The sequence below is a fragment of the Oncorhynchus mykiss genome, chromosome 17, assembly GCF_013265735.2.
Source record: "Oncorhynchus mykiss isolate Arlee chromosome 17, USDA_OmykA_1.1, whole genome shotgun sequence".
Classification (NCBI taxonomy): Eukaryota; Metazoa; Chordata; class Actinopteri; order Salmoniformes; family Salmonidae; genus Oncorhynchus; species Oncorhynchus mykiss.
This window is the reverse complement of record NC_048581.1, coordinates 40066686-40094380: the sequence shown is the minus strand read 5'-3', so window position 1 is coordinate 40094380 and position 27695 is coordinate 40066686. Positions and strand designations below refer to the sequence as shown.

The following is a 27695-nucleotide window of genomic DNA, read 5'->3' as shown; positions in this document are numbered from 1 at the left end:
AAATATAAAACTAGCTAGATCCTAAATTCCGCAAAAGTTAAATTTGAACTTAAATGCATTGCTAAGTGAACATGTGAGAGGAAAAGATTATGTTATACTGTTTATGCATTGAATGGCTTTGATGAGTACTTTCTCATCAAATATCGGTGTGAAATGAGAGGAGCCTAAAAACCTACAGCTGGCATTCCATAAATAAGATGTGGTGGGTGTAACCGAGATATGGATAGCCTGGGGGAGTAGAACATAATCCTTAATGTGTCTAATCACCCTTGCATCTTTGCCTTGATGACAGCTTTGCACACTCTTGGCATTCTCTCAACCAGCTTCATGAGGTAGTCACCTGGAATGCATTTCAATTAACAGGTGTGCCTTGTTAAAAGTTCATTTGTGGAATTTGTTTCCTTCTTAATGCGTTTGAGCCAATCAGTTGTGTTGTGATAAGGTAGGGGTGCTATACAGAAAATAGACCCTATTTGGTAAAATACCAAGTCCAGAAAATGGCAAGAACAGCTCATATAAGCAAAGAGAAACGGCAGTCCATCATTACTTTAATATATGAAGGTCAGTCAATCAGGAAAATGGCAAGATCTTTGAAAGTTTCTTCAAGCGAAGTCACAAAAACCATCAAGCACTATGATGACACTGGCTCTCATGAGGACCGCCACAAGAAAGAAAGACTGAGAGTTACCTCTGCTGCAGAGGATAACTTCGTTAGAGTTACCAGCCTCAGAAATTGCAGCCCAAATAAATGCTTCACAGAGTTCAAGTAGCAGACACATCTCAACATCTACTGTTCCGAGGAGACTGTTTAAAATCAGGCCTTCATGGTCAAATTGCTGCAAAGAAACCACTATTAAAGAACAACTATAAGAAGAAGAGACTTGCTTGTACCAAGAAACACGAGCAATGGAGATGGAGGTGGAAATCTGTCCTTTGGTCTGATGAGTCCAACTTTTAGATTTTTTTTTCAACTGCTGTGTCCTTGTGAGACGCAGAGTAGATGAACAGATGGTCTCTGCATGTGTTGTTCCCACCGTGAAGCATGGAAGAGGAGCGATGGTGTGGGGGTGCTTTGCTGGTGACACTGTTCGTGATTCCTTTAGATTTCAAGGCACACTTAACCAAAATGGGTACCACGGCCTTCTGCAGCGATACGCAATCCCATCTGGTTTGCACTAAATGGGACTATCATTTGTTTTTCAACAAGACAATGATCCAACACACCTCCAGGCTGTGTAAGGGCTATTTGACCAAGAAGGATAGTAATGGAGTGCTGCATCAGATGACCTGGCCTCCACAATCAACCGACCTCAACCCAATTGAGATGATGGTTTGAGATGAGTTGGGCTGCAGAGTGAAGGAAAAGTAGCCAACAAGTGCTAAGCATATGTGGGAACTCCTTTAAGACTGTTGGAAAAGCATTCAAGGTGAAACTGGTTGAGAGAATGCCAAGAGTGTGCAAAGCTGTCATCAAGGCAAAGGGTGGTTACTTTTAAGAATCTCAAATATTGAACACTTTTTTGGTTACTACATGATTCCATATGTGTTATTTAGTAGTTATGATGTCTTCAGTATTATTCTACAATGTAGAAAATAGTAAAAAATAAAGAAAAACCCTTGAATGAGTAGGTGTGTCCAAACTTTTGACTGGTACTGTATGTGTGTGTGCACATGTGTGTGTGTTTGTGTGTCCGTGTGTGTGATAGACTGGTTACGTTGGATATGTTAATTAGTGCTGCATGAGTCAACAGTCTTTTCAGAGAGCCGCCCCATCGTCACTAATTACACACTCCTGCATTTAGAGTTTTAATTGGGAAACCGATCTGTGAATAACACCCCTTTCTATCTGGATTTCAACTGGTGTGGGTTAGCATAATTAGCCAAAATTAGCCTTCATCTGCCCCATCTTTATAAATCTGTGATTGTTTCCATATTTCATTATTACCTTTGTTCAGATTAATTACGCAACATGTAATTATGCTCTATGTGCTCTTGTATGATTTATGAGCCATTGTATTGTTTTTCTGAAATTGAGACTTCTATAAATTAGTAATGATTCTCGGGTAATTATGTGCATCGTTGGGGCTTTCCCATGTGGTACTAATGATAACAGAGACAGAGGTGACATCACCGTCGAAGTGCTGACCCGCGATGCACCTAGTCGCATCCGCTGAATCAGTCACTGTGTGTGTGTGTTGCACTGTAAACACGTGTCTGTGTGAACATGCATTTGTTTGTGTATAATAGTCAGGGCCGGCTCCATGTATAAGCGACATAAGTGTTTTTTAGGGGGATTTTTTTTTAGGGGGTCTCAACATACTGTTGAGAGTTAGAATAGAAGAATACACAAGATGCAACTTTGAAATTTGGTTGTGCATCAGCAATTTAGTCACTAATAGTCACTCAATTAGCCATGTCAGATAACAATTTTTAGATTAGTGAGTTAGTCTAGCCAGCTATCTAAACATGTAGTAATCATGGCCGAAAACCAACCAGGCACGCAGGGCATGTGTACAGGGGCCCTGACCTCCGGGGGGCATCCATTTACTTTGTTAGTCACTCTCACTCAGGTATCATTAACATGGCATAAGTCGTGGTGAAATGTGCAGAATTGCAGGCAATTAGCTTTAAAACTGCAAAGCTGTATTTCCACCTCATGGCAAAATGTGTAGAATTGCAGGAAATTACTTTAAAATGAAAAATGTTCTCTCCACCGTCAAGATGGAAAGGGGACACCTCGTCAGTTTCACAACTGAATGCATTCAACAAATATGTCTTCCACGTTTTGCCCAACCCCTCTGAATCATCCGCCCCTGGGAAGAATTTGTTGTTAGTGGTTAACTGCCTTGCTCAAGGGCAGAATGGCACATTTTTCCACCTTGCCAGCTTGGAGATTCTAACCAGCGACATTTTGATTACTGGCCAACCAATCTTAACCACTAGGCTACCTACCGGGGGGCCACTTAAAGCTTTTGCCCGCTTGGTGGGGGGGTCCCCAACCAAGTCTCGCTTAGGGCCCCCCAAAGGCTAGAGCTGGCCCTAAGTAAAGAACATGAGCATGTGTATGTGTGTGTGTGTCTGAGTACCCAGACACAGGTTCAGTACATCTGCCACCTTGCCACGACAACAAGCGTCTGCGATTCTGTCGCGGCTAGCAATCTCTAACTGCGCATTTCTGTTGCAGGTCTCCCACTAGTCAACAGACAGAGAATAATGACGTTCCTTCTACAAAAAAACTCTCTCCATTGGAGAATGCTCGGGGGACTTTTGGCAGTATTACGCAGTCAGCCATAACTAAAAGATCATTAAAGGGCCTGTTTGCAGTAGTAGGCTAAGAGTCTGAATGGATGGGGATCGTCAGAGGCTGCGTCCCAAATGGTACCCTGTGATGAAGCCAGAGTGATGAGAGAGAGTTGTTAACCCCTCTGTCAGAAAGCCCCCAGGCTTTTCAACAGTTGTCTATCTGTTTTTCTTCCCTCCTTACCACTACTAAGCGCAAAAACACCTACATATTAGTGAAAAATCACCTACTTATTAGCGCAATACCTGTATGTCTTCACCCTTGGAACCAAACATACAAACCTCATCTCCATTTTGTGACATCACTCCAAATCACCCAGACAAAATGTGTTAGCCCTTAGGGCTGTGGGTGGGGCAATAATTTTGAAAAGTACCTTCAGTGCACAAAGCAGACACACACCATATTGCAATACAATAGATAGTCTAAAACACACAACATTTTGGAAATACAAGTAGTACATTTGGAGTATTTGGCTGGTTGGAATTTTATTTTGAGGTAGTGGGAGAAGCTATTGCACAAATAAAAAAAATACAAACATCAATAAATGGATACATTCCAAACAGGCAAGTGAAGTAAACATCTTCTGATTGTACAGTAAATCATGCATCCCAAATGGTGCCCTATTCCCTTCATAGTGCACTACTTTTGACCAAAGCTCAACAAAGTAGTGCACTATATAAGGAATAGGGAACCATTTTGGACACATCCTATATGCACTGGACCCATTAGCATGCTAACAAGAACCCTATCTCAGGGCCTCATTTGCATATCCAGTCTCCCCTGCGGAATACACAATCAATGTTCAAACTAGGGAAAATAAACAAATCAAATAAAAAAATAATCACATGCGCCAAATGCAACAGGTAGACCTTACAGTGAAATGCTTACTTACAAGCCATTAACCAACAATTCAGTTTTAAGAAAAATACCCCCAAAAAGTATGAAATAAAAGTAACAAATAATTAAAGAGCAGCAATAAAACAACAATAGAGAGGCTAAAACAACAGAGTCAATTTGCGGGGGCACCGGTTAGTTGAGGTAATTGAGGTAATATGTACATGTAGGTAGAGTTATTAAAGTGACTATGCATATATAATAACAGAGTGTAGCAGCAGCATAAAAGAGTGTGTGTGTGTGGGGGGGGGGCAATGCAAATACTCTGGGTAGCCATTTGATTAGATGTTCAGGAGTCTTATGGTTTCAGGGTAGAAACTGTTTAGAAGCCTCTTGGAACTAGACTTGGAGCTCTGGTACTGCTTACCGTGTGGTAGCAGAGAGAACAGTCTATGACTAGGGTGACTGGAGTCTTTGACTCCAGGGCCTTCCTCTGACACCGCCTGGTATAGAGGTCCTGGATGGCAGGAAGCTTGGCCCCGGTGATGTACTGGGCCATATGCACTACCCTCTGTAGTGCCTTGCAGTGGGAGGCCTAGCAGTTGCCATACCAGTCAGTGATGCAAGACGTCAGGATGCTCTCGATGGTGCAGCTGTAGAACAGTGTCCATTTAGAGTATGATGGAGTTCATCAATAAGATTATACAGTCAAAATGTGTTCATATACTCAAATGTTTAATTTAATGATGCACAGTAATCAATGTTTCTGAATTAGCTCAGACCTAAATGTGTTAGCTGTTAGCCAGATAGCTAATGTATGTCCCTAGTTCATGGCCAGGCTGAAAATAGATGTGAAAATGTACTTTCTTGAAGGGTGAGCATTTCTCCTTACAAAGGCATCACGTCCTCTAAAAACAACAGAAACAAGAGCAGGCATGTTCACAGCACCTTACACACTTCACTTGATGAGAGTGGACAGCTACATTTGATGCAGCAACATCCTCCACCCCTCCCATTCCCCCCTTTCCCACAGACAAAAACAGATTCCTCTAGCTCTTAAAAAAACAAGGCTTTACAGTCAAAGTCTCTTGATGCAGGAAAAAACTGAGCAAACACACTTGCGGGGGTTCCCTTGTTTATTCTATTCTTGATTTTTTTTAAATACTGCAAATAATTAAGAATATAGCGGCAGATGCAAAATTACAGCTCATAAATATGCAAATGAACGACGCAGAAATTGCATTAAATATATTTCTTCTCTCCCGACCAATGCCTTTCATCTTGAGTGATTACAAGATGCAGAAAATACATCTCCTGGTACTATAGCCTAGTGCTGCCTGAAACCCAGCCGTGTAATGAAGGATATAAATCAGCACCTTGGACAGCGGCAGCAAATGCACCCAGATACAACAAGAGGCTGATTTCAGCACCACAGACCGCACCACGGTGACGTTTCCTGCTGAAACAACCTCTCTCGCTCTGCCTTCCAAAGTAGTAGTATTGACTACACAGAGTTATTCAGGTTTGCCGCACACTGACTCCTGTATGCTCAGGATGCATATTGAAGCCTCTGGCTAAATGGAAATGTGTGCTCCTATTCTGAGATCAGTGGACCTTTTCTATCTGCTGCAGTGGGGGGTGCATACACTGAGTGTACAAAACATTAGGAACATCTGCTCTTTCCATGACATAGCTTTCACCTGGTCAGTCTATGTTCCCTTATTGATGGCACTTGTTAAATCCACTTCAGTCAGTGTAGATGAAGGTGAAGTGACACGCTAATGAAGGATTTTTAAGCCTTGACAGAATTGAGACCGGGATTGTGTATGTATGCGTGCCATTCAGAGGGACAAAAGATGAAAGTGCCTTTGAACGGGGTATGGTAGTAGGTGCCAGGCGCACCGGTTTGTGTCATGAACTGCAACGCTGCTGGGGTTTTCACAGCAGTTTCCCGTGTATAGTCCACCACCCAAAGGACATCCAGTCAACTTGACACAACTGTGGGAAGCATCGGAGTCAACATGGGCCAGCATCCCTGTGGAACGCTTTCGAACACCTTATAGAGTCCATGCCCCGACAAATTGAGGCTGTTCTGAGGTCAAAATGGGGGGAGACTCAGTGTATATCACAGAGCAGGAGATATCCCCTATGTATCTCCTCACAGCCAAGTGCACATTCCGTGGATAAAAGGTGCCCATATATGGGCACATACGTAGCAAAGTCAATGACCACATATGTTTTTCTGCACACACACACTTGCTCACACACACACACACGCACACACACACACACACACACACTTGCTCATACATACGCACACACACACCCACACACTGTTAAACAGCTAGATTAATACACACGCACATACATACACATACACACACGGTCTCACACACACACACGCAACAGCGCTCGAGCAGTCAGATTAGGCTGACGCAGCGGGTCTGTTGTTATGCGGGTTTATCTTGCACTCAACAACCTGCCCTTGACGAGGAGCGAAGTGTCGATCATGTTTAAGCGGGTCGCACTCCCCCTCCATCCCCACATGCCCTGTCATAATTCTCCCAAAAAGATGCCCGCATTAAGGTAGATATTCATGTTTCGAGCTGCCACAGTCTATTTCTTATCATGAAGCCCTCGCAGGTGTGCGAGCTCCGAGCGGCAGCGGCACTGTGACTGTTTCCTCATATGAAACCTGGCACTCCAGCGCATCTGTTGGAGCCCAGCCAGAAATAAGGGAGATTTGTTCACAGAAAACAAAAAAAGTACATGCGAGAGCAAAGGGCAAGCTAAAACCCCAACCCTGCTTAATCCCCAAGCATGTGAAAACAGACGATTAATAAAACAAGTAATCCTACACAAGGACACAACAGGTCATTTAGGTATTTATAGAAAGCCCACTTTTCCCAGCACCTACTGTATGCTGTGGGATGTGACTGATGTGAGGGACAGGAGGAGGATTGGAGACAGGACTCGTTTTGACAGCTAGGGCAGGCAGATTGGCAGTGAGCGACAAGTTGGCATCTGTGTTAGCGAGCGGCGGTGTGCGTGTGCCCACGCTTGCCCGGGCACTGGGCGTCATATGCAGTTTGAGTGTTTAAGGTGCCGTGGTGGTGGACAAGGTGGTTGGGAGGTATGGGGACCGCTGCACCAGAGCAGTGTGTGTATCTCTGTGTGTGTGTATTTCTGCGTGTATGTCTGTGTGCTGTAATCACCCATCCGTCGTATATGGGGAGAAACCCATTACTATTCCTGTCACAGCAGCCTTGCAGTAAGAGGAAAAGCATCACCCCAAGCAGGCAGGCAAGTAGGCAGACAAATGCATGACGCAGCGACACACTCACACTCAAATGTATTTTTGTTCGCTACCTTCTGGATGTGTCTGTATGCACCGCACACATGTGTATGCATACGTGAGCATGTGCTTATGTATGTGTGTGCTGTGTGTGTGTTTGATTAGCCTATGTGTGTGTTTTTGAGTTTGTGTGTATGTGTGTGTGCATGTGCTTGTGTGTGTGTTTTAGACAGATTCAATCACTCACCCTGGCTGTTGGGTCCCCCGTCCTCTTCCTCTGTGTCGGTCAGGTTGTTAAGCATCCTTGCTCCTCTTTAACAGCTCTACTGGAGAGATTCTACAACAGTATCAGCCCCTCTCCTGTCTTCTCCTCCCAAAACAATGCAGAACAAACAAAAAAAGAAAAATAAGCCAGAGATGCTCTCCTCTGGTCCTATGTGATGCTCAGCAGAGGAGAGAAGAGAGTTGGGCGAACAAGAACGAGTCCTTGTTTTCTCTCTCTCCCCCTTTGCAGATCCTCCTCTTGTCGTCTCCTCACTGGCTTGTAAGTGTGACTCTATTGCTCTCTCTCTCCAGGAGGAGGGAAAAAGAGAGGGAGGCTGCAATAGTTTAGTGGATGATGGAACGCCTAGAAGCAGCACAGTCACTATCTCTCCCTCCCTCCCTCCCTCCCACTCACTCACTCACTCACTCACTCACTCACAGACAAGCACACACACACACTCTCTTTCTTTCTGCACAACCAACGTCACCTCAACATAATCAGTGTAATTCTGCTTGCCAAATTGATCACGCATTCAAAGGGTATTATTGCATATCCCTTCCTCTCTCTTCCTCTTTCTTTGCCTCCCTGTCTCCCTCGCTCTCCCTCTCTTCACAGTTGTCATATGGGAAGGTGATTGGAGAGGGACGACTCGGCAGTATTTGAAGAGCGAGCGCTAACCTTCCTCAGTTCTCTGCCACTCCACTTTGGTGTTCCTGTCCAACCCAGACGCAAAATGCATCAAAGTTTCTTCATGTCGCCTTTGTAATAAACTTTTGCTCGCAGGCGCTGGTTGCTTTAATGTCAAATGCAAATAACACATTGTGTTTCCATCACAAGTTACGGCTTTTTGAACAAGCACAATCAATATGATCTGCGCACACGCACACATGGAAGCATGAACACACACACATGGAAGCATGAACACACACACATGGAAGCATGAACACACACACATGGAAGCATGAACACACACGCATGGAAGCATGAACACACACGCATGGAAGCATGAACACACACGCATGGAAGCATGAACACACACACATGGAAGCATGAACACGCACACATGGAAGCATGAACACGCACACATGGAAGCATGAACACGCACACATGGAAGCATGAACACACACACATGGAAGCATGAACACGCACACATGGAAGCATGAACACGCACACATGGAAGCATGAACACGCACACATGGAAGCATGAACACACACACATGGAAGCATGAACACGCACACATGGAAGCATGAACACACATGGAAGCATGAACACACACACATGGAAGCATGAACACACACACATGGAAGCATGAACACACACACATGGAAGCATGAACACACACACATGGAAGCATGAACACACACACATGGAAGCATGAACACACATGGAAGCATGAACACACACACATGGAAGCATGAACACACATGGAAGCATGAACACACACACATGGAAGCATGAACACACATGGAAGCATGAACACACACACATGGAAGCATGAACACACACACATGGAAGCATGAACACACACACATGGAAGCATGAACACACACACATGGAAGCATGAACACACACACAGCCAACTGAGGGTCTCCACGGATATTATCTTAATCCTCTCTCTTTGATCCTGTTTTAAGGGTAATACAGAGAGCTTTCTACCCACCCAGGGGGACTCGAAACCATACACTCCATATTCATGGGTCAATCAGTGGCGTGTAATCAGGGATGCCAAGCGAAGCCAGGCTTCGACCAAAAATTTCACTCATAAAACAATATCAATTATAAAAACATTTAAATATTCAGGTTCATCTCTCTGTGTATTCCTTATTTTCCGTCAATTTGCAAGTGGCTGAATCTCACCAGAGAAATCATCCGCATGAGGGGAACAGCGCCCCTCTGTCTCTGTATGTGTAGCCCATGTATCTGATGCTGTCTGGACCAAAAGAGTTGCTGCCATAGCATTTGATTGATTGATGCTAGCAAGCATTTCCCCTCCATTAATAAAATAATTATAAAATAATTAGGCAATCAGAATTGAGCTGAGCTCAACTGTAGGTTGTCCAGGTGCAGCAAAACGCCCTCCAAGGAAGGTCAGTTTGGATTTGGCTTCAGACCAATCAAATCACTTCCTAAGCAAAAATGTAATTTTCAGAAAAACGGGTCTGTTTCTGGTATGCTTGTGTTGATGTCTTGCAGTAGCTTGCTTGTTATATCGTCCCTTTCCTAAACCATGGACGGTAATTGGGATTTGGACTTGTGGTTTTGACCTAATTCTCTGTACAGGCCAAGTATTATGACGGTGATTCTGATCTAACCATAAATGTATGTGATGTGCCACTCGTCTGAGATGATTGAAGTTCAATATGAAGCCAAGATGTAGCCTAGTAGGCTCACGTTAACTAGCTAGCTAACTTTGCTGGTTCATTTTAGCCCATGGAAGTTAGGCTAGCAAGCATTTTAGCTAGGTAGCCTATGAAAACAAAAACTAAAAGTTTACTGTATGACAGAGCCATAGACCTTTTTGCCAACATGAATGAAAGAGAGGAGGATGGCATTGGCGTTCAACTAGTCTAGAAGTAAGGTGAGTGAACTTTTTTTTATTTTACTTGAGCACGCACACACTCACACACACACACACACACACACACACACACACACACACACACACACACACACACACACACACACACACACACACACACACACAAATCAGCACCATGGACAGCCACATGAAATTTAGCAACATTGATTGGACTGAATTGTTTTTGGTATCTTTAAGTTTGTTTTCAGGGTATTAAACTAAGCATAAACAGCCTTGTTGATTTGATGATGGGTTAAATGTTTAATGTCACGCCCTGATCTGTTTCACCTGTCCATGTGATGGTCTTCACCCCCTCCAGGTGTTGCTTATATTCCCTGGTGTATTTGTCCCTGTGTTTCCTGTCTTTCTGTGCCAGTTCGTCTTGTATGTTTCCAAGTCAACCAGCGTTTTTCCTGTTCTGCTTTTTGCATTCTCCTTTTTCTAGTCCTCCCGGTTTTGACCCTTGCGTGTTCCTGGACTTTGTACCCGCCTGCCTGACTATTCTGCCTGCCTTGACCACGAGCCTGTCTGCTACTCTGTACCTCCTGGACTCTGATCTGGTTTTGACCTTTTTGCCTGTCCACGACCATTCTCTTGCTTCCCCTTTTGGATATAAACATTGTAAGACTCCAACCATCTGCCTCCCGTGTCTGCATTTGGGTCTCGCCTTGTGCCTTAATAGTTTAAGTTGAAATGGTGCTGGAATAGCGAAGGCAGTGCTCCTGTTGTCTTTGTCCTGACTTGCGGTAACTGCATGGTTCTAAATCAGTAGTTGTTTAGTAAACTGTTGAAAACATTAACTTGCTTGACTATGCTGCAGGTCATATACTGTAACTGTTTGTTACGCACAATATTTGCTTTGTGGACTTCACCGAACAGATGTTGCTCTCCGGTTTTGTGATGAAAAAAAACCCTATGTGTAGTTGAATTTATTCCGCCACTGTGTGACCGTTGTCTTTTTGTTGTCTCAGTCTTATTGTATATCATGGTGGCATATGATCGAATGGGTTATAGCGCAAACAATGCACATATCACAACATAGGTTGTAATATGGCTTTTTTATTGGCTTTGGCATCCCCAGTGATTTTACCCGCACACTGCTACTGGTGTCAATGTTGAAGTATCACGATCAACCTAAACAGCATCAGTCATTTCATCCTAATAGACAGTACATGGTGAGCGGGGAAAGACTGTCGTGTGTGTAGTTGTTGAGACAGAAATAACATCTTGTCCTTTCATGAGGTGTTGGCTCATACAAAAATGAGAAAAGCATTTGATTTTCAAAACCATATTCATCCCGGTGTGTGTGTGTGTGTGTGTGTGTGTGTGTGTGTGTATGTGTGTGCCACAGGTTGGGATACCACTCCACAGATAAGTTAGCACTTAACTGTAATGCGTCTGGGTAGCACAGATGCACACAACATATTTCTATATGAACTCCTCATTCGGATACACAAGGGAGATAATGATCACAAAGCAAAGAGGGTTCATTATTTAAAATGGCTCTCCAGGCATACCATCGGCATGGTATGCATTTCATCTGCAACATGTTTGATTATGTAATGTGTATGTTTTTTTTTATTGTTTTTATGGATCCCATGAACTCCCTCAAAAACAGTGTGAATTTTATTGAGTGGATGTACCTCGGTTAAAAAAATAAATAAAAATGAAACAGCATTTATCAAGCATTTATGAAACCCTTATTGCTTTTTTATTTTATTTATTTTATTTTACCTTTATTTAACCAGGTAGGCAAGTTGAGAACAAGTTCTCATTTACAATTGCGACCTGGCCAAGATAAAGCAAAGCAGTTCGACAGATACAACGACACAGAGTTACACATGGAGTAAAACAAACATACAGTCAATAATACAGTATAAACAAGTCTATATACAATGTGAGCAAATGAGGTGAGAAGGGAGGTAAAGGCAAAAAAGGCCATGGTGGCAAGGTAAATACAATATAGCAAGTAAAACACTGGAATGGTAGTTTTGCAATGGAAGAATGTGCAAAGTAGAAATAAAAATAATGGGGTGCAAAGGAGCAAAATAAATAAATTAATTAAATACATTTGGGAAAGAGGTAGTTGTTTGGGCTAAATTATAGGTGGGCTATGTACAGGTGCAGTAATCTGTGAGCTGCTCTGACAGTTGGTGCTTAAAGCTAGTGAGGGAGATAAGTGTTTCCAGTTTCAGAGATTTTTGTAGTTCGTTCCAGTCATTGGCAGCAGAGAACTGGAAAGAGAGGCGGCCAAAGAAAAAATTGGTTTTGGGGGTGACTAGAGAGATATACCTGCTGGAGCGTGTGCTACAGGTGGGAGATGCTATGGTGACCAGCGAGCTGAGATAAGGGGGGACTTTACCTAGCAGGGTCTTGTAGATGACATGGAGCCAGTGGGTTTGGCGACGAGTATGAAGCGAGGGCCAGCCAACGAGAGCGTACAGGTCGCAGTGGTGGGTAGTATATGGGGCTTTGGTGACAAAACGGATTGCACTGTGATAGACTGCATCCAATTTGTTGAGGAGGGTATTGGAGGCTATTTTGTAAATGACATCGCCAAAGTCGAGGATTGGTAGGATGGTCAGTTTTACAAGGGTATGTTTGGCAGCATGAGTGAAGGATGCTTTGTTGCGAAATAGGAAGCCAATTCTAGATTTAACTTTGGATTGGAGATGTTTGATATGGGTCTGGAAGGAGAGTTTACAGTCTAACCAGACACCTAAGTATTTGTAGTTGTCCACGTATTCTAAGTCAGAGCCATCCAGAGTAGTGATGTTGGACAGGCGGGTAGGTGCAGGTAGCGATCGGTTGAAGAGCATGCATTTAGTTTTACTTGTATTTACGAGCAATTGGAGGCCACGGAAGGAGAGTTGTATGGCATTGAAGCTTGCCTGGAGGGTTGTTAACACAGTGTCCAAAGAAGGGCCGGAAGTATACAGAATGGTGTCGTCTGCGTAGAGGTGGATCAGAGACTCACCAGCAGCAAGAGCGACCTCATTGATGTATACAGAGAAGAGAGTCGTCCAAGAATTGAACCCTGTGGCACCCCCATAAAGACTGCCAGAGGTCCGGACAACAGACCCTCAGATTTGACACACTGAACTCTATCAGAGAAGTAGTTGGTGAACCAGGCGAGGCAATCATTTGAGAAACCAAGGCTGTTGAGTCTGCCGATGAGGATGTGGTGATTGACAGAGTCGAAAGCCTTGGCCAGATCAATGAATACGGATGCACAGTAATGTTTCTTATCGATGGCGGTTAAGATATCGTTTAGGACCTTGAGCGTGGCTGAGGTGCACCCATGACCAGCTCTGAAACCAGATTGCATAGCAGAGAAGGTATGGTGAGATTCGAAATGGTCGGTAATCTGTTTGTTGACTTGGCTTTCGAAGACCTTAGAAAGGCATGGTAGGATAGATATAGGTCTGTAGCAGTTTGGGTCAAGAGTGTCCCCCCCATTGAAGAGGGGGATGACCGCAGCTGCTTTCCAATCTTTGGGAATCTCAGACGACACGAAAGAGAGGTTGAACAGGCTAGTAATAGGGGTGGCAACAATTTCGGCAGATAATTTTAGAAAGAAAGGGTCCAGATTGTCTAGCCCGGCTGATTTGTAGGGGTCCAGATTTTGCAGCTCTTTCAGAACATCAGCTGAATGGATTTGGGAGAAGGAGAAATGGGGAAGGCTTGGGCGAGTTGCTGTTGGGGTTGCAGTGCTGTTTACAGGGGTAGGAGTAGTCAGGTGGAAAGCATGGCCAGCAGTAGAAAAATGCTTATTGAAATGTTCAATTATGGTGGATTTATCAGTGGTGACAGTGTTTCCTATCTTCAGTGCAGTGGGCAGCTGGGAGGAGGTGTTCTCATTCTCCATGGACTTTACAGTGTCCCAGAACTTTTTTGAGTTAGTGTTGCAAGAAGCAAATTTCTGCTTGAAAAAGCTAGCCTTGGCTTTTCTAACTGCCTGTGTATAATGGTTTCTAGCTTCCCTGAACAGCTGCATATCACAGGGGCTGTTCGATGCTAATGCAGAACGCCATAGGATGTTTTTGTGTTGGTTAAGGGCAGTCAGGTCTGGGGAGAACCAAGGGCAATATCTGTTCCTGGTTCTAAATTTCTTGAATGGGGCATGTTTATTTAAGATGGTTAGGAAGGCATTTTTTAAAAATATCCAGGCATCCTCTACTGACGGGATGAGGTCAATATCCTTCCAGGATACCCCGGCCAGGTCGATTAGAAAGGCCTGCTCGCTGAAGTGTTTCAGGGAGCGTTTTACAGTGATTAGAGGAGGTCGTTTGACCGCTGACCCATTACGGATGCAGGCAATGAGGCAGTGATCGCTGAGATCTTGGTTGAAGACAGCAGAGGTGTATTTAGAGGGGAAGTTGGTTAGGATGATATCTATGAGGGTGCCCGTGTTTAAGGCTTTGGGGAGGTACCTGGTAGGTTCATTGATAATTTGTGTGAGATTGAGGGCATCAAGTTTAGATTGTAGGATGGCTGGGGTGTTAAGCATGTTCCAGAACTCAGAACTCTGAGGCTCTGCAGGCTATCTTTGCAGTAGATTGCAACACCGCCCCCTTTGGCAGTTCTATCTTGTCTGAAAATGTTGTAGTTTGGAATTAAAATTTCTGAATTTTTGGTGCTCTTCCTAAGCCAGGATTCAGACACAGCTAGAACATCCGGGTTGGCAGAGTGTGCTAAAGCAGTGAATAGAACAAACTTAGGGAGGAGGCTTCTAATGTTAACATGCATGAAACCAAGGCTATTACGGTTACAGAAGTCGTCAAAAGAGAGCGCCTGGGGAATAGGAGTGGAGCTAGGCACTGCAGGGCCTGGATTCACCTCTACATCGCCAGAGGAACATAGGAGGAGTAGAATAAGGGTGCGGCTAAAAGCAATAAGAATTGGTCGTCTAGAACGTCTGGAACAGAGAGTAAAAGGAGGTTTCTGGGGGCGATAAAATATCATCAAGGTATAATGTACAGACAAAGGTAAGGTAGGATGTGAATACAGTGGAGGTAAACCTAGGTATTGAGTGATGAAGAGAGAGATATTGTCTCTAGAAACATCATTGAAACCAGGAGATGTCATTGCATGTGTGGGTGGTGGAACTAATAGGTTGGATAAGGTATAGTGAGCAGGACTAGAGGCTCTACAGTGAAATAAGCCAATAAACACTAACCAGAACAGCAATGGACAAGACATATTGACATTAAGGAGAGGCATGCTTAGTCAAGTGATCAAAAGGGTCCAGTGAGTGGAGAGGTTGGTTGAGGGTCACGGCGATTTAGACAGCTAGCCAGGCCATCGGTAGCAAGCTAGCATAGGATGGAGGTCTGTTGTTAGCCACCTCTTGCGTTCGGTCAGTAGATTAGTGGGGTTCCGTGTGGTAGAGGGGATTAATCCAAATCACACAACAACAACAAAAATAAGAACAATAGATATAGTTATAGAGGCCCGAGAAGAAAACATAATAATAATAAAAATAAATAAATTGTCCGATTGTCTATTCAGATAGCAGCCGGTAAGACAGCTAACGGTTAGCGGGCTGCAGATGGGCGTTCAGGTAACGTCGCGACGGAGGAGCCAGCCGGATCTCCTTCAGGTAGATAACGTTGGCAGTCCAGTTGTGAAGGCCCGGTGGGGCTCCGCGTAGGCAGTAAAACGGGTCTGGATAGGTGACTGCAGCCCAGGAGTGAATGATGGAACTCAGGAGTGATTGACGGAGCTGGCTAGCACCGGAACAATCAATGTTTGCTCCGGAATCGACGAAAGCCGACTGTCACACGGATAGCAGCTAGCTAGCTGTGAGATCCGGGTATGAATGTCCAGAGAGCAGTTGAAATCCAGGGACATGGAGAGAAAAATTGGTCCGGTATGTTCCGTTCCGAGCTGCGCCGTACAAAACTGGCGATAGATTTTCGATAGATTTTCGAGCTAAAGGATAGCTGATGACCACAAACCGTGGTTAGCTGAATACTAACGATTTGCCAGTAAAGAAGCTAACTAGCTTCTGATTAGCTTCTGGATTAGCTTCTGGGCTAGCTCCTGGCTAGCTTCTGGCTAGTTTCTGGCTAGCTTCTTGGAGTTTCTGGCTAGCTTCTTGGAGGAGACATTTGTGTTACTGTGTTATACGAGTGTAATAAGATATTAATAAACAAGTAGCAGGGCTCCCGAGTGGCGTAGCAGGGCTCCCGAGTGGCGCCGCAGTCTAAGGCACTGCATCTCGGTGCTAGAGGCGTCACTATACAGACCCTGGTTCGATCCTGGGCTGTATCACAACTGGCCGTGACACCTATGGGGCTGCAAAACTGAACAACTAGCCAACAAAACAAAACTCGCTTGACTATCCATGGAGGTTAACCAATGTTATACACCATAACAACCTACAGCTACAATTGATCCCACTCCCTAGGCCCTGACCCTTCAATGTTTGCAGATCTAAGGGGTCTGGATAGGTATAATTAGTGTAGTGGTGGAGTTTCCTCCTATTGCTGAGTTGGTCCCTTGGTTTACAGCTCAAGGTATAATTATTGAATCGCTGTCACAATCTCTAATATGGTGTCTTAGGGACACTTTATGACATATTGAAATTTTACTGTTTTCAATAGGAATCATGTATACAATGTTTGGCACATAATTGTCTGCCCAACTAATCAATAGCGTCCTCCATCTTTTGATGGCTATGTAACTGTGATACGCACAATTAAATTCTCTATACTTCAAATATAGAAAGGAAAGGACCTGATCGTGGACTATAGGAAAAGGAGGGCCGAACAAGCCCCCATTATCATCGACGGAGGTGTAGCGTAGCGAGTCGAGAGTTTCAAGTTCCTTTGTGTCCACATCACCAACGAACTCTCAAAAAGTCCTACAGCTGCACCATCGAGAGCATCTTGACCGGTTGCATCACCGCCTGATATGGCAACTGCTCGGCATCTGACTGTAAGGAGCTACAGAGGGTAGTGCGTACGGCCCAGTACATCACTGGGGCCAAGCTTCCTGCAATCCATATACTAGGCAGTGTCAGAGGAAGGCCCATAAAATTGTCAAAGACTCCAGTCACCCAAGTCATAGACTGTTCTCTCTGCTACCGCACAGCAAGTGGTACTGGAGCACCAAGTCTAGGTCCACCCGGACTATTTACATTGACCAACCCTCCTTCGTTTTTACACTGCTGCTACTCACTGCATAGTCACTTTACCCCTGTCACTTTACCCCTACCTACATGTACAAATGATCTTGACTAACCTGTACCTCCGCACATTGACTCGGTACCAGTACCCCCTGTATATAGCCTCGTTATTGTTATGTCATTTTCTTGTGATACTTTTTATTGTATTTTTTAATTGAGTTTATTTATTTGATTTATTTTTACTCTATTTATTGAACTGCATTGTTGGTTAAGGGCTTATAAGTAAGCATTTCACGGTAAGGTCTACAACACCTGTTGTATTCGGCGCATGTGACAAATACAATTTCATTTGATTTGAATGAATTGCTGAACTTTCAATGAACGAATTTTCTACAATGCGTATCAATAACAATAAGAAACCAGTCAGAACACATACAAAACGGCTATTAACCAGACAATTGTTCATTTCATCCACCACCAACTTCTGGTCAACCCACTTGGCAGCCATTTAGCATATAGCACATCAGTTAATGCTTCATAATATAAAGGAGAGAGGAGTCACGCAACCAATTCAACTGTGGAAAATGAAATGATTGTGGTGGTATGTGAACCATCTCTTTGATGACATTCCGCTTTTCAAAGCAAATCCCACTGGATCAAATCATTGGCTCTCTCTGGTAAAAACCAATGGATGTTATCATCTTTCTCACCCAACCCCCCCAAACCAATTAATTCTCAATGGCCTTCAGCACTATAGGTACTCCATTAGATAGCATTCGTCTTGTCCACTTGTACTCATGGCTTATGACAACCCCAGCCAACCACAGTCCTGTTCAAAAACAGAACCTTCTTCCATCATTAAGCCAACCCCTAAAACAAGAGACAGTACCAAAGCTCTGTTTTTGGTCCAGATGAACTGTTGTGGGGAAGAAATGTGCAACTTAAGCCCCACAGACTGGATGCGCAGTATTGGGTAACATGCCCTTGGGCACTCCAGCACTCCAGTCGATAGGCAGAGTTGTAGAACACGGGGCATAACAGGTTTTTTAAAAAAAATCCTTATCGTTAACTCTGCATTGTTGGAAAATGACCCGTAAGTAAGTATTTCACTGTTAGTCTACACCTGTTGTTTACGAAGCATGTGACAAATAACATTTGATTTGATTAGGCATTAACGGCGCTGTGGCTTTGGCGTTGGGTTTGGGGAGAGACGGGCGGCAGGATTAAAACGCTGTCGACGCCAGCTCCCGGGAGTGATGGGAGGCTTGTCTTTCAGACGGAGACCTGTGTTCTACATTTAGCACGCCTGAGTGCGGTGGGGGATGAGTCAGAAGAGTCCCTAGGAGTCACTCGGTATTGTATGTGTGTTTGCAGTAGTGTGCGTGAGTGGGTGGCTATGTGTGTACAGTATGTGCATGCAGAGTGCGAATTATACCGTGACATTCGGGGGTCTGTATTATTTCACGGCACCTCCTATGTGTGCAAAAAAAAAAAACGTATGGGCCTAATAGTAAAGGCATGTCATTTAATGGTACACATGTATTACCTTTTAATGTGGCATGAACACAACCAGTCATGATGTTTTAATCGGATTGTCAAACAAATAACTTAGAAAAGTAGTCTACCTGCGCACGTTCGTCCACTCCCCCAAAAAACTCCAGCATCCAAACAGTGCACCGGGCACCTGGCATTTGATGAATGTAAAGAGACATCTGTTACAAAACACCAAAAAGTGTAATGACATTTGGCGATGCCGTTAGGCCTACACGCTTGTAGCCTGAATTAATTGCTGCGACTTGCTGTCAAATGGACCATTTTTGTAAAGAGAAAAGTCAAGACACCAAAGGGGAGCCACTGTCACGTTATGACCTTTATTCTGCACCAGATAGAACTGTTTCGGTTGTCACTTTGTTGTTTTGTATTTTTTGAAGTGTTCAGTTTCTTATTAAGACAGCCGCTACAGCCACATGGAAAGAAAATGGTTGAAACCATTGTTTTCCATTGGATTACGCTTTTATTCTTTATATTTACCACTGTTGCAGTACAATTAGCATGTTTAACAAATATGAGAATGGTTAAATTAGCATTCTTAACAGACCGCACAAAGTTAGACTTTTGTTGCATTTAGGGGAACTCATGTCTCTCCTAAATGTCCCCTCTAAATGCTCCCCTGGTTCCCCTGTAACACACACTGTGTGCATATCTATGTGTGTGGGTGTGTGTGAATGTATGTGTGTGCGTGACCATGTGTGTTTGTGTGCGTGCATGCACGTGCGTGTGTGTGTATGAGTGTGTGTGTGCAAAATGCTGTGTGTGTACTGTATGTGATTGAGTGTGTGTGTAGAGTAAGTGCACATGGTGTGTGTGTGTGTGATTTGTCCTGTTTTTGAATTTTTCAGATGTTAAATTAATTACTAAACTTAATTGAAGTCCACATTTTATCCTAATATTTCTATTAAAAAAAAGACCTGTCAGCCCTATTTTGCGGTACACTGACTATTCTCCCTAGCTACACAAATATCATACCCCACAAAAATGCTAACCTCCCCTGTTATTGTAATGGTGAGAGGTTAGCATGTCTTGGGGTTAATAATTATTCACAATTCATTCAGAACCTTCCATAATCATGGTACAGTAGCATCCACATTAACGTAGAAGTGTTTAGCAACATATTCTATAATTTTTTTGTGTGTTTAAATTTTAAAAAATGACCCCGCTTTCTCCCCAATTTTCATGGTATCCAATTGTTTAGTAGCTACTATCTTGTCTCATCGCTACAACTCCCATACGGGCTCGGGAGATACACAACCCAACCAAGCCGCACTGCTTCTTAACACAGTGCGCATCCAACCGTGGTTAGCGCGCACTGCGCCCGGCCCACCACAGGAGTCGCTGGTTCGCGATGAGACAAGGATATCCCTACCGGCCAACCCCTCCCTAACCCGGACGACGCTAGGCCAATTGTGCTTCGCCCCACGGACCTCCCGGTTGCGACCGGTTACGACAGAGACTGGGAGTCTCTGGTGGCACAGCTGATGTCTCTGGTGGCACTACGCCACCCGGGAGGCCCCAACATATTCTATTCTTAGTAACAGTAAAAGTGACTGTCACGCCCTGACCTTAGAGAGCCTTTTTATTTCTCTATTTGGTTAGGTCAGGGTGTGATTTAGCTGGGCATTCTAGTTTGTCTATTTCTTTGTTGGCCGGGTATGGCTCCAATCAGAAGCATCTGTCTATCGTTGTCTCTGATTGGGAATCATACTTAGGCAGCCCTTTTTCCCACCTTCAGTTGTGGGATCTTGTTTGTGTGTAGTTGCTTTCTGCACTGCATATAGCTTTATGTTCGTTTTGCATTTTGTTGTTTTTTGGTGTCATTTAAAATAAATGTATAATGTACCTACACACTTCACCTTGGTCTCCTTCTAACAACGGACGTAACAGTGACGCCAAAATGACACAATACATTATTTGCCACAAAATAATCTGAAACCCAAAACAAACAGAAAATGCATCCCACACGTTTGTAGAGTCCCAAGCCTGATGTCATCATTGCGTGCTAGGAATATGGGACCAAATACTAAACTTTTGACTACTTTAATACACACACACATAAGTGAATTTGTCCTAATACTTTTGGTCCACTAAAATATGTACAAAAAGTGCTGTAATTTTCTAAACGGTTAAAGGCAAGGTTATAGTTTTGTGATTTTATATTTGTTTTTATTTCTATTCGTTTTTCGATTTAAAAGAAAAATCAGTTTAGTTTCAGTTAGTTTTCAGACTTCACTAGATTTATTTGCGCCAAATACAACAGGTGTACAGTTTATCGTGAAATGCTTATTTACGAGCCCTTTCCCAACAATGCAGAGTTAAAAATGACAATTAGCTAAAAAAGGAAATAGTAATACAATAAAATAACAATAACACAACTATATACAAGGTTTTGTCTCAGCCCCTGCTTTTCCCCAGTTGCTCTTTGTCTCGCCCTCCTGGTTTTGACCCTTGCCTGTCCTGACTCTGAGCCCACCTGCCTGACCACTCTAACTGACCCTGAGTCTGTCTGCCTGCCGTCCTGTGCCTTTGCCCCTACTCTGGATTATCGACCTCTGCCTGACCTGACCCTGAGCCTGCCTGCCGTCCTGTACCCTTGCCCTACTACTCTGGATTATCGACCTCTGCCTGTTTTGACCTGTCGTTTGCCAGCCCCTGTTGCTGAAATAAACATTGTTACTTCAACACAGTTTGCATTTGGGTCTTACCTGAAATGTGATAGAGTCCATGTGCATATAAACAAATAATATATAAGTGTGAAAGAGTGTGTGTGTGTGTGTGTGTGTGTGTGTGTAGTAACGTAGCAGAGAGAACAGTCTATGACTTGGATGGCTGGAGTCTTTGACAATTTTGAGAGCCTTCCCCTGACACTGCCTGGTATAGTGGTAGTTTCAGAGGAATGGTGCCTTTTAAGGAGCAGGACACAAATCCGGATCCCACTACACCCTCCGAAGAACCATCAAGCAGAAAAAGTATCAATACAGGACTAAGATTCAATCCTACTACAACTAAACATTAGTCTATTTGATCAAATAAGCCTCACGTCATTTTATCAAATAAAACTCACTCTCTCATTGACCACGTAGGACAGATTTTGGGTGGAGGTAATCCTCTCACTTTGCCTCTTCCTCTCTGGTGATAGTTAGTGATAGTGATGCACAAGCTAGGCCTTTTAGAAAGATTGCCATCGACGGGCAGCATTTACCAGCCAGAACCACAAGCTTGAAAACCTAAACCCCATAAAAAAAGCTTGAAAACCCCATTTCATTTTTGCCCCCCAAAATGTTAAAAATATATCAAAATAAAACTGACAATAAATCATGATGGTTTTTATTTTAGTTTGTTTTGCAGTCAAATATAATAGTTTCAGTATAGTTTTAGTTTTTCAAATGTTTTCTTAATTAATTTATTTCAGTTTACTAAACTGTCTTTCCAATTTTATTTCACATTTTTATTTAACTATAATAACCTTGGTTTCAAGTGTTTGAAAAATGCTTAATTATCCAACTTCTAGGGGAGGAGGTGATGATATAATGGGTGCATGACGCCCCTGCACATGAGCATGTGTGTGTGTGCATGGTTATGTGTGTGCATTTGCATGTGTGATCCACCACATGAGCCACCATAATCTTCAATGTCAGTGCCAAAGCCCAATTAGCACCCATTTCTAACCCTCTCAGAGGGCCTTCGAGACAAACTCACCATTTCAAATTCCACATCGGATTTGGCTCTTATTTAAATGTCATGAACTTAAAGTGTGGCTCTAAACCGAGCAGGAATGAGAAGCGTAATGTTTTTGTAAATAGAAGCGGTCATATCGACCCAGTCCTGGTACTCAAGTCTTCTCCACTGGGTAATGAAGAGAAATGCATCCTAATACTACGACAGCAAGACATTGATACATTTATTTTTATTATGACTCTGAGTAGGAACAGGTGACCTTGTGTTGGGTCAAGGAAGGGATGGACTGAGGGGTGGGATGGAGGGGAGTAGGTGGGGCTGAGGGAAGAATGATTGATGGTTACTGCTCACTCACAGTACCAACGCGACAGGGCGATCGGATCTGTCATGTGTGATGTAAATTAGTGATGCCATTTTTTGGCCGATAACGATATCCAATATTTTCCTTGCCACCCAAAAAAACATACTGATACCGATAACCGTCGCCCGGGTTTGGCCAGGGTAGGCCGTCATTGTAAATAATACCTAGTTAAATAAAGGTGACACACACACACACACTACACTGACCAAAAAGTTATTTTGTTGGCATTTACGTATGTCCCCATTACCAGTAAAACATAATCAAAACCAATTTCTTTCACTTACTTGCTGTGCTGTTTCGTTGTTTATTTGTACAGTCGTTTCATTCTAAACCAGGATTTCATCATACACGTCAAGCAGTGAAATTTCAGCTCTGTCTGTCCATAGCCTCTCTTTCTCGGTGCGCACTGTCACTGTGTCCGTTTCCATCTTGTCCAGATATGTATGTAGCATTTCACATAAACCCTGTTTCTTGTCTGCATCGAAGTAGCGGTCCTTGTACATAGCATCAAGCATGGTGGTGAAACAGTAAAGAGAGAATACCACCGAATCGCTTGTTCACAGCCTGTGTCTGCAGTTTTGTTGAGCAGGCGTTTCAATGCCATGACAGAGGGTATCACGTCTGCTGCAGGCGCAGTTGATGAGCTTATTTCTCGAGTCAGATGTTTGAATGGAGCTAGCTAGTGTCTTCGTGTTTCCAAGTTTCAAAAATGCTCTCAAATGCCATTGAAATGGAAGCAGCGGTATGACATCCAGCACATTCATGAGCATGTAATCCTAGATGACCCACTGTGTTGTCAGACTCAGCATGCTCAATAGACTGATATCACTGGTCCAAATGTCAGTAGTGAAGCTAATAGCAGACAATGACCCCAAGCATACTTCCAAAGTTGTGGCAAAATGGCTTAAGGACAACAAAGTGAAGATATTGGAGTGGCCATCACAAAAACCTGACCTCAATCCTATAGAAAATTTGTGGGCAGAACTGGAAAAGTGTGTGCGAGCAAGGAGGCCTACAAACCTGACTCAGTTACAGCAGCTCTGTCAGGAGGAATGGGCCAAAATTCACCCAACTTATTGTGGGAAGCTTGTGGAAGGCTACCCGAAACGTTTGACCCAAGTTGAACAATTTAAAGGCAATGCTACCAAATACTAATTGAGTGTATGTAAACTTCTGACACACTGGGAATGTGATGAAAGAAGTAAAAGCTTAAATAAATCACTCTCTACTATTATTCTGACATTTCACATTGTTAAAATAAAGTGGTGATCCTAACAGACCTAAGACAGGGAATTTTTATGAGGATTAAATGTCAGGAATAGTGAAAAACTGAGTTTAAATGTATTTGGCTTAGGTGAACGTAAACTTCCGACTTAGGTGCCGTGGCGGAGGTCTTTGTGGGCTATACTCAGCCTTGTCTCAGGATGGTAAGTTGGTGGTTGAAGATACCCCTCTAGTGGTGTGGGGGCTGTGCTTTGGCAAAGTGGGTGGGGTTATATCCTTCCTGTTTGGCCCTGTCCGGGGGTGTCCTCGGATGGGGCCACAGTGTCTCCTGACCCCTCCTGTCTCAGCCTCCAGTATTTATGCTGCAGTAGGTTATGTGTCGGGGGGCTAGGGTCAGTTTGTTATATCTGGAGTACTTCTCCTGTCCTATTCGGTGTCCTGTGTGAATCTAAGTGTGCGTTCTCTAATTCTCTCCTTCTCTCTTTCTTTCTCTCTCTCGGAGGACCTGAGCCCTAGGACCATGCCCCAGGACTACCTGACATGATGACTCCTTGCTGTCCCCAGTCCACCTGACCGTGCTACTGCTCCAGTTTCAACTGTTCTGCCTTAATATTATTCGACCATGCTGGTCATTTATGAACATTTGAACATCTTGGCCATGTTCTGTTATAATCTCCACCCGGCACAGCCAGAAGAGGACTGGCCACCCCACATAGCCTGGTTCCTCTTAGGTTTCTTCCTGGGTTTTGGCCTTTCTAGGGAGTTTTTCCTAGCCACCATGCTTCTACACCTGCATTTCTTGCTGTTTGGGGTTTTAGGCTGGGTTTCTGTACAGCACTTTGAGATATCAGCTGATGTACGAAGGGCTATATAAATACATTTGATTTGATTTGATTTGAACTGTAGGTATGCACCTCAGCTTTGACATCGGTTTTGCACATCACCGTTAAACTAGACATCGGGCAAATGTCGATGTTGGAATTTTTAGCTAATATCGTCCAATTCCGATATGTTTACCGCTATATCGTGCATCCCTAATGTAAATAGTACTGTTTTTTGGAAAGGACCAAGATCATTACGATATGGCTGACCACCTCCAGAAGACACGTGTTGTGGGTTGTGGCCAAGTGTAAATGCGTTGGTCGTTAAATGCAATGTCACAAGGTGGATACAGAGTGAAGACATAGAAGTACATGATGTACTGAATACATGACTACATGTGTGCTAATCATGCATCTTCTCTTTAGGGAAAATGTATATTGTAAAAACCTCATCCTATTGACATGTACAGTGGGGAAAAAAAGTATTTAGTCAGCCACCATTTGTGCAAGTTCTCCCACTTAAAAATGATTTTTAGGATTTTTAATTAATTTATTTGCAAATGATGGTGGAAAACAAGCAAGACGTCTGGCTCTCACAGACCTGTAACTTCTTCTTTAAGCGGCTCCTCTGTCCTCCACTCGTTACCTGTATTAATGGGACCTGTTTGAACTTGTTATCAGTATAAAAGACACCTGTCCACAACCTCAAACAGTCACACTCCAAACTCCACTATGGCCAAGACCAAAGAGCTGTCAAAGGACACCAGAAACAAAATTGTAGACCTGCACCAGGCTGGGAAGACTGAATCTGCAATAGGTAAGCAGCTTGGTTTGAAGAAATCAACTGTGGGAGCAATTATTAGGAAATGGAAGACATACAAGATCACTGATAATCTCCCTCGATCTGGGGCTCCACGCAAGATCTCACGCCGTGGGGTCAAAATGATCACAAGAACGGTGAGCAAAAATCCCAGAACCACACGGGGGGACCTGGTGAATGACCTGCAGAGAGCTGGGACCAAAGTAACAAAGCCTACCATCAGCAAGGGCATTGAAGATGAAACATGGCTGGGTCTTTAAGCATGACAATGATCCCAAACACACCGTCCGGGCAATGGAGGAGTGGCTTCGTTAGAAGCATTTCAAGGTCCTGGAGTGGCCTGCCAGTCTCCAGATCTCAACCCCATAGAAAATCTTTGGAGGGAGTTGAAAGTCTGTGTTGCCCAGCAACAGCCCCAAAACATAACTGCTCTAGAGGAGATCTGCATGGAGGAATGGGCCAAAATACCAGCAACAGTGTGTGAAAACCTTGTGAAGAGTTATAGAAAACGTTTGACCTCTGTCATTGCCAACATATAAGGGTATATAACAAAGTATTGAGATAAACTTTTGTTATTGACCAAATACTTATTTTCCACCATAATTTGCAAATAAATTCATTAAAAATCCTACAATGTGATTTTCTGGATTTTTTTTCTCATTTTGTCTGTCATAGTTGAAGTGTACCTATGATGAAAATTACAGGCCTCTCTCATCTTTTTAAGTGGGAGAATTTGCACAATTGGTGGCTGACTAAATACTTTTTTGACCCACTGTATGTATATTTCTGCAAATATACAAAAAGGGAGTTTTATTTATTAATATTTTATTTCACCTTTATTTAAACAGGTAGGCAAGTTGAGAACAAGTTCTCGTTTACAATTGCGACCTGGCCAAGATAAAGCAAAGCAGTTCGACAGATACAACAACACAGAGTTACACATGGAGTAAAACAAACATACAGTCAATAATACAGTAGAAAAATAAGTCTATATACAATGTGAGCAAATGAGGTGAGATAAGGGAGGTAAAGGCAAAAAAAGGCCATGGTGGCGAAGTAAATACCATTTTTGCAAGTAAAACACTGGAATGGTAGATTTGCAGTGGAAGAATGTGCAAGGTAGAGATAGAAATAATGGCCTGCAAAGAAGCAAAATAAATAATTAAATACAGTAGGGGGAGAGGTAGTTGTTTGGGCTACATTATAGATGGGCTATGTACAGGTGCAACAATCTGTGAGCTGCTCTGACAGCTGGTGCTTAAAGCTAGTGAGGGAGATAAGTGTTTCCAGTTTCAGAGATTTTTGTAGTTTGTTCCAGTCATTGGCAGCAGGAAACTGGCAGGAGAGGCAGCCAAAGGAAGAATTGGTTTTGGGGGTGACCAGAGAGATATACCTACTGGAGCGCGTGCCTCAGGTGGGTGCTGCCATGGTGACCAGCGAGCTGAGATAAGGGGGGACTTTACCTAGCAGGGTCTTGTAGATGACCTGGAGCCAGTGGGTTTGGCGACGAGTATGAAGCGAGGGCCAGCCAACGAGAGCGTACAGGTCGCAGTGGTGGGTGTATATGGGACTTTGGTGACAAAATGGATGGCACTGTGATAGACTGCATCCAATTTATTGAGTAGGGTATTGGAGGCTATTTTGTAAATGACATCACCGAAGTCGAGGATCGGTAGGATGGCCGGTTTTACAAGGGTATGTTTGGCAGCATGAGTGGATGCTTTGTTGCGAAATAGGAAGCCAATTCTAGATTTAACTTTGGATTGGAGATGTTTGATGTGAGTCTGGAAGGAGAGTTTACAGTCTAACCAGACACCTAGGTATTTGTAGT

General features: G+C 43.5%; 1 protein-coding gene across 3 annotated transcripts in view; it reads right to left on the bottom strand.

Annotated features, from left to right (window-relative positions):
- LOC110493888 (solute carrier family 12 member 5) overlaps positions 1 to 27695 on the bottom strand; it is a 321210-nt gene that overhangs the window by 175455 nt on the left and 118060 nt on the right. The window contains exon 1 of one of the 3 annotated variants that reach the window (XM_036949871.1): positions 7678 to 8007. The exons of the other annotated variants lie outside the window; for them this stretch is intronic. Coding sequence (XP_036805766.1) covers positions 7678 to 7732 — 55 coding nt within the window. The 5' untranslated portion in view covers positions 7733 to 8007. Of the gene's footprint in view, positions 1 to 7677; positions 8008 to 27695 lie in introns of those variants that run through there. 3 annotated transcript variants of the gene reach the window in all.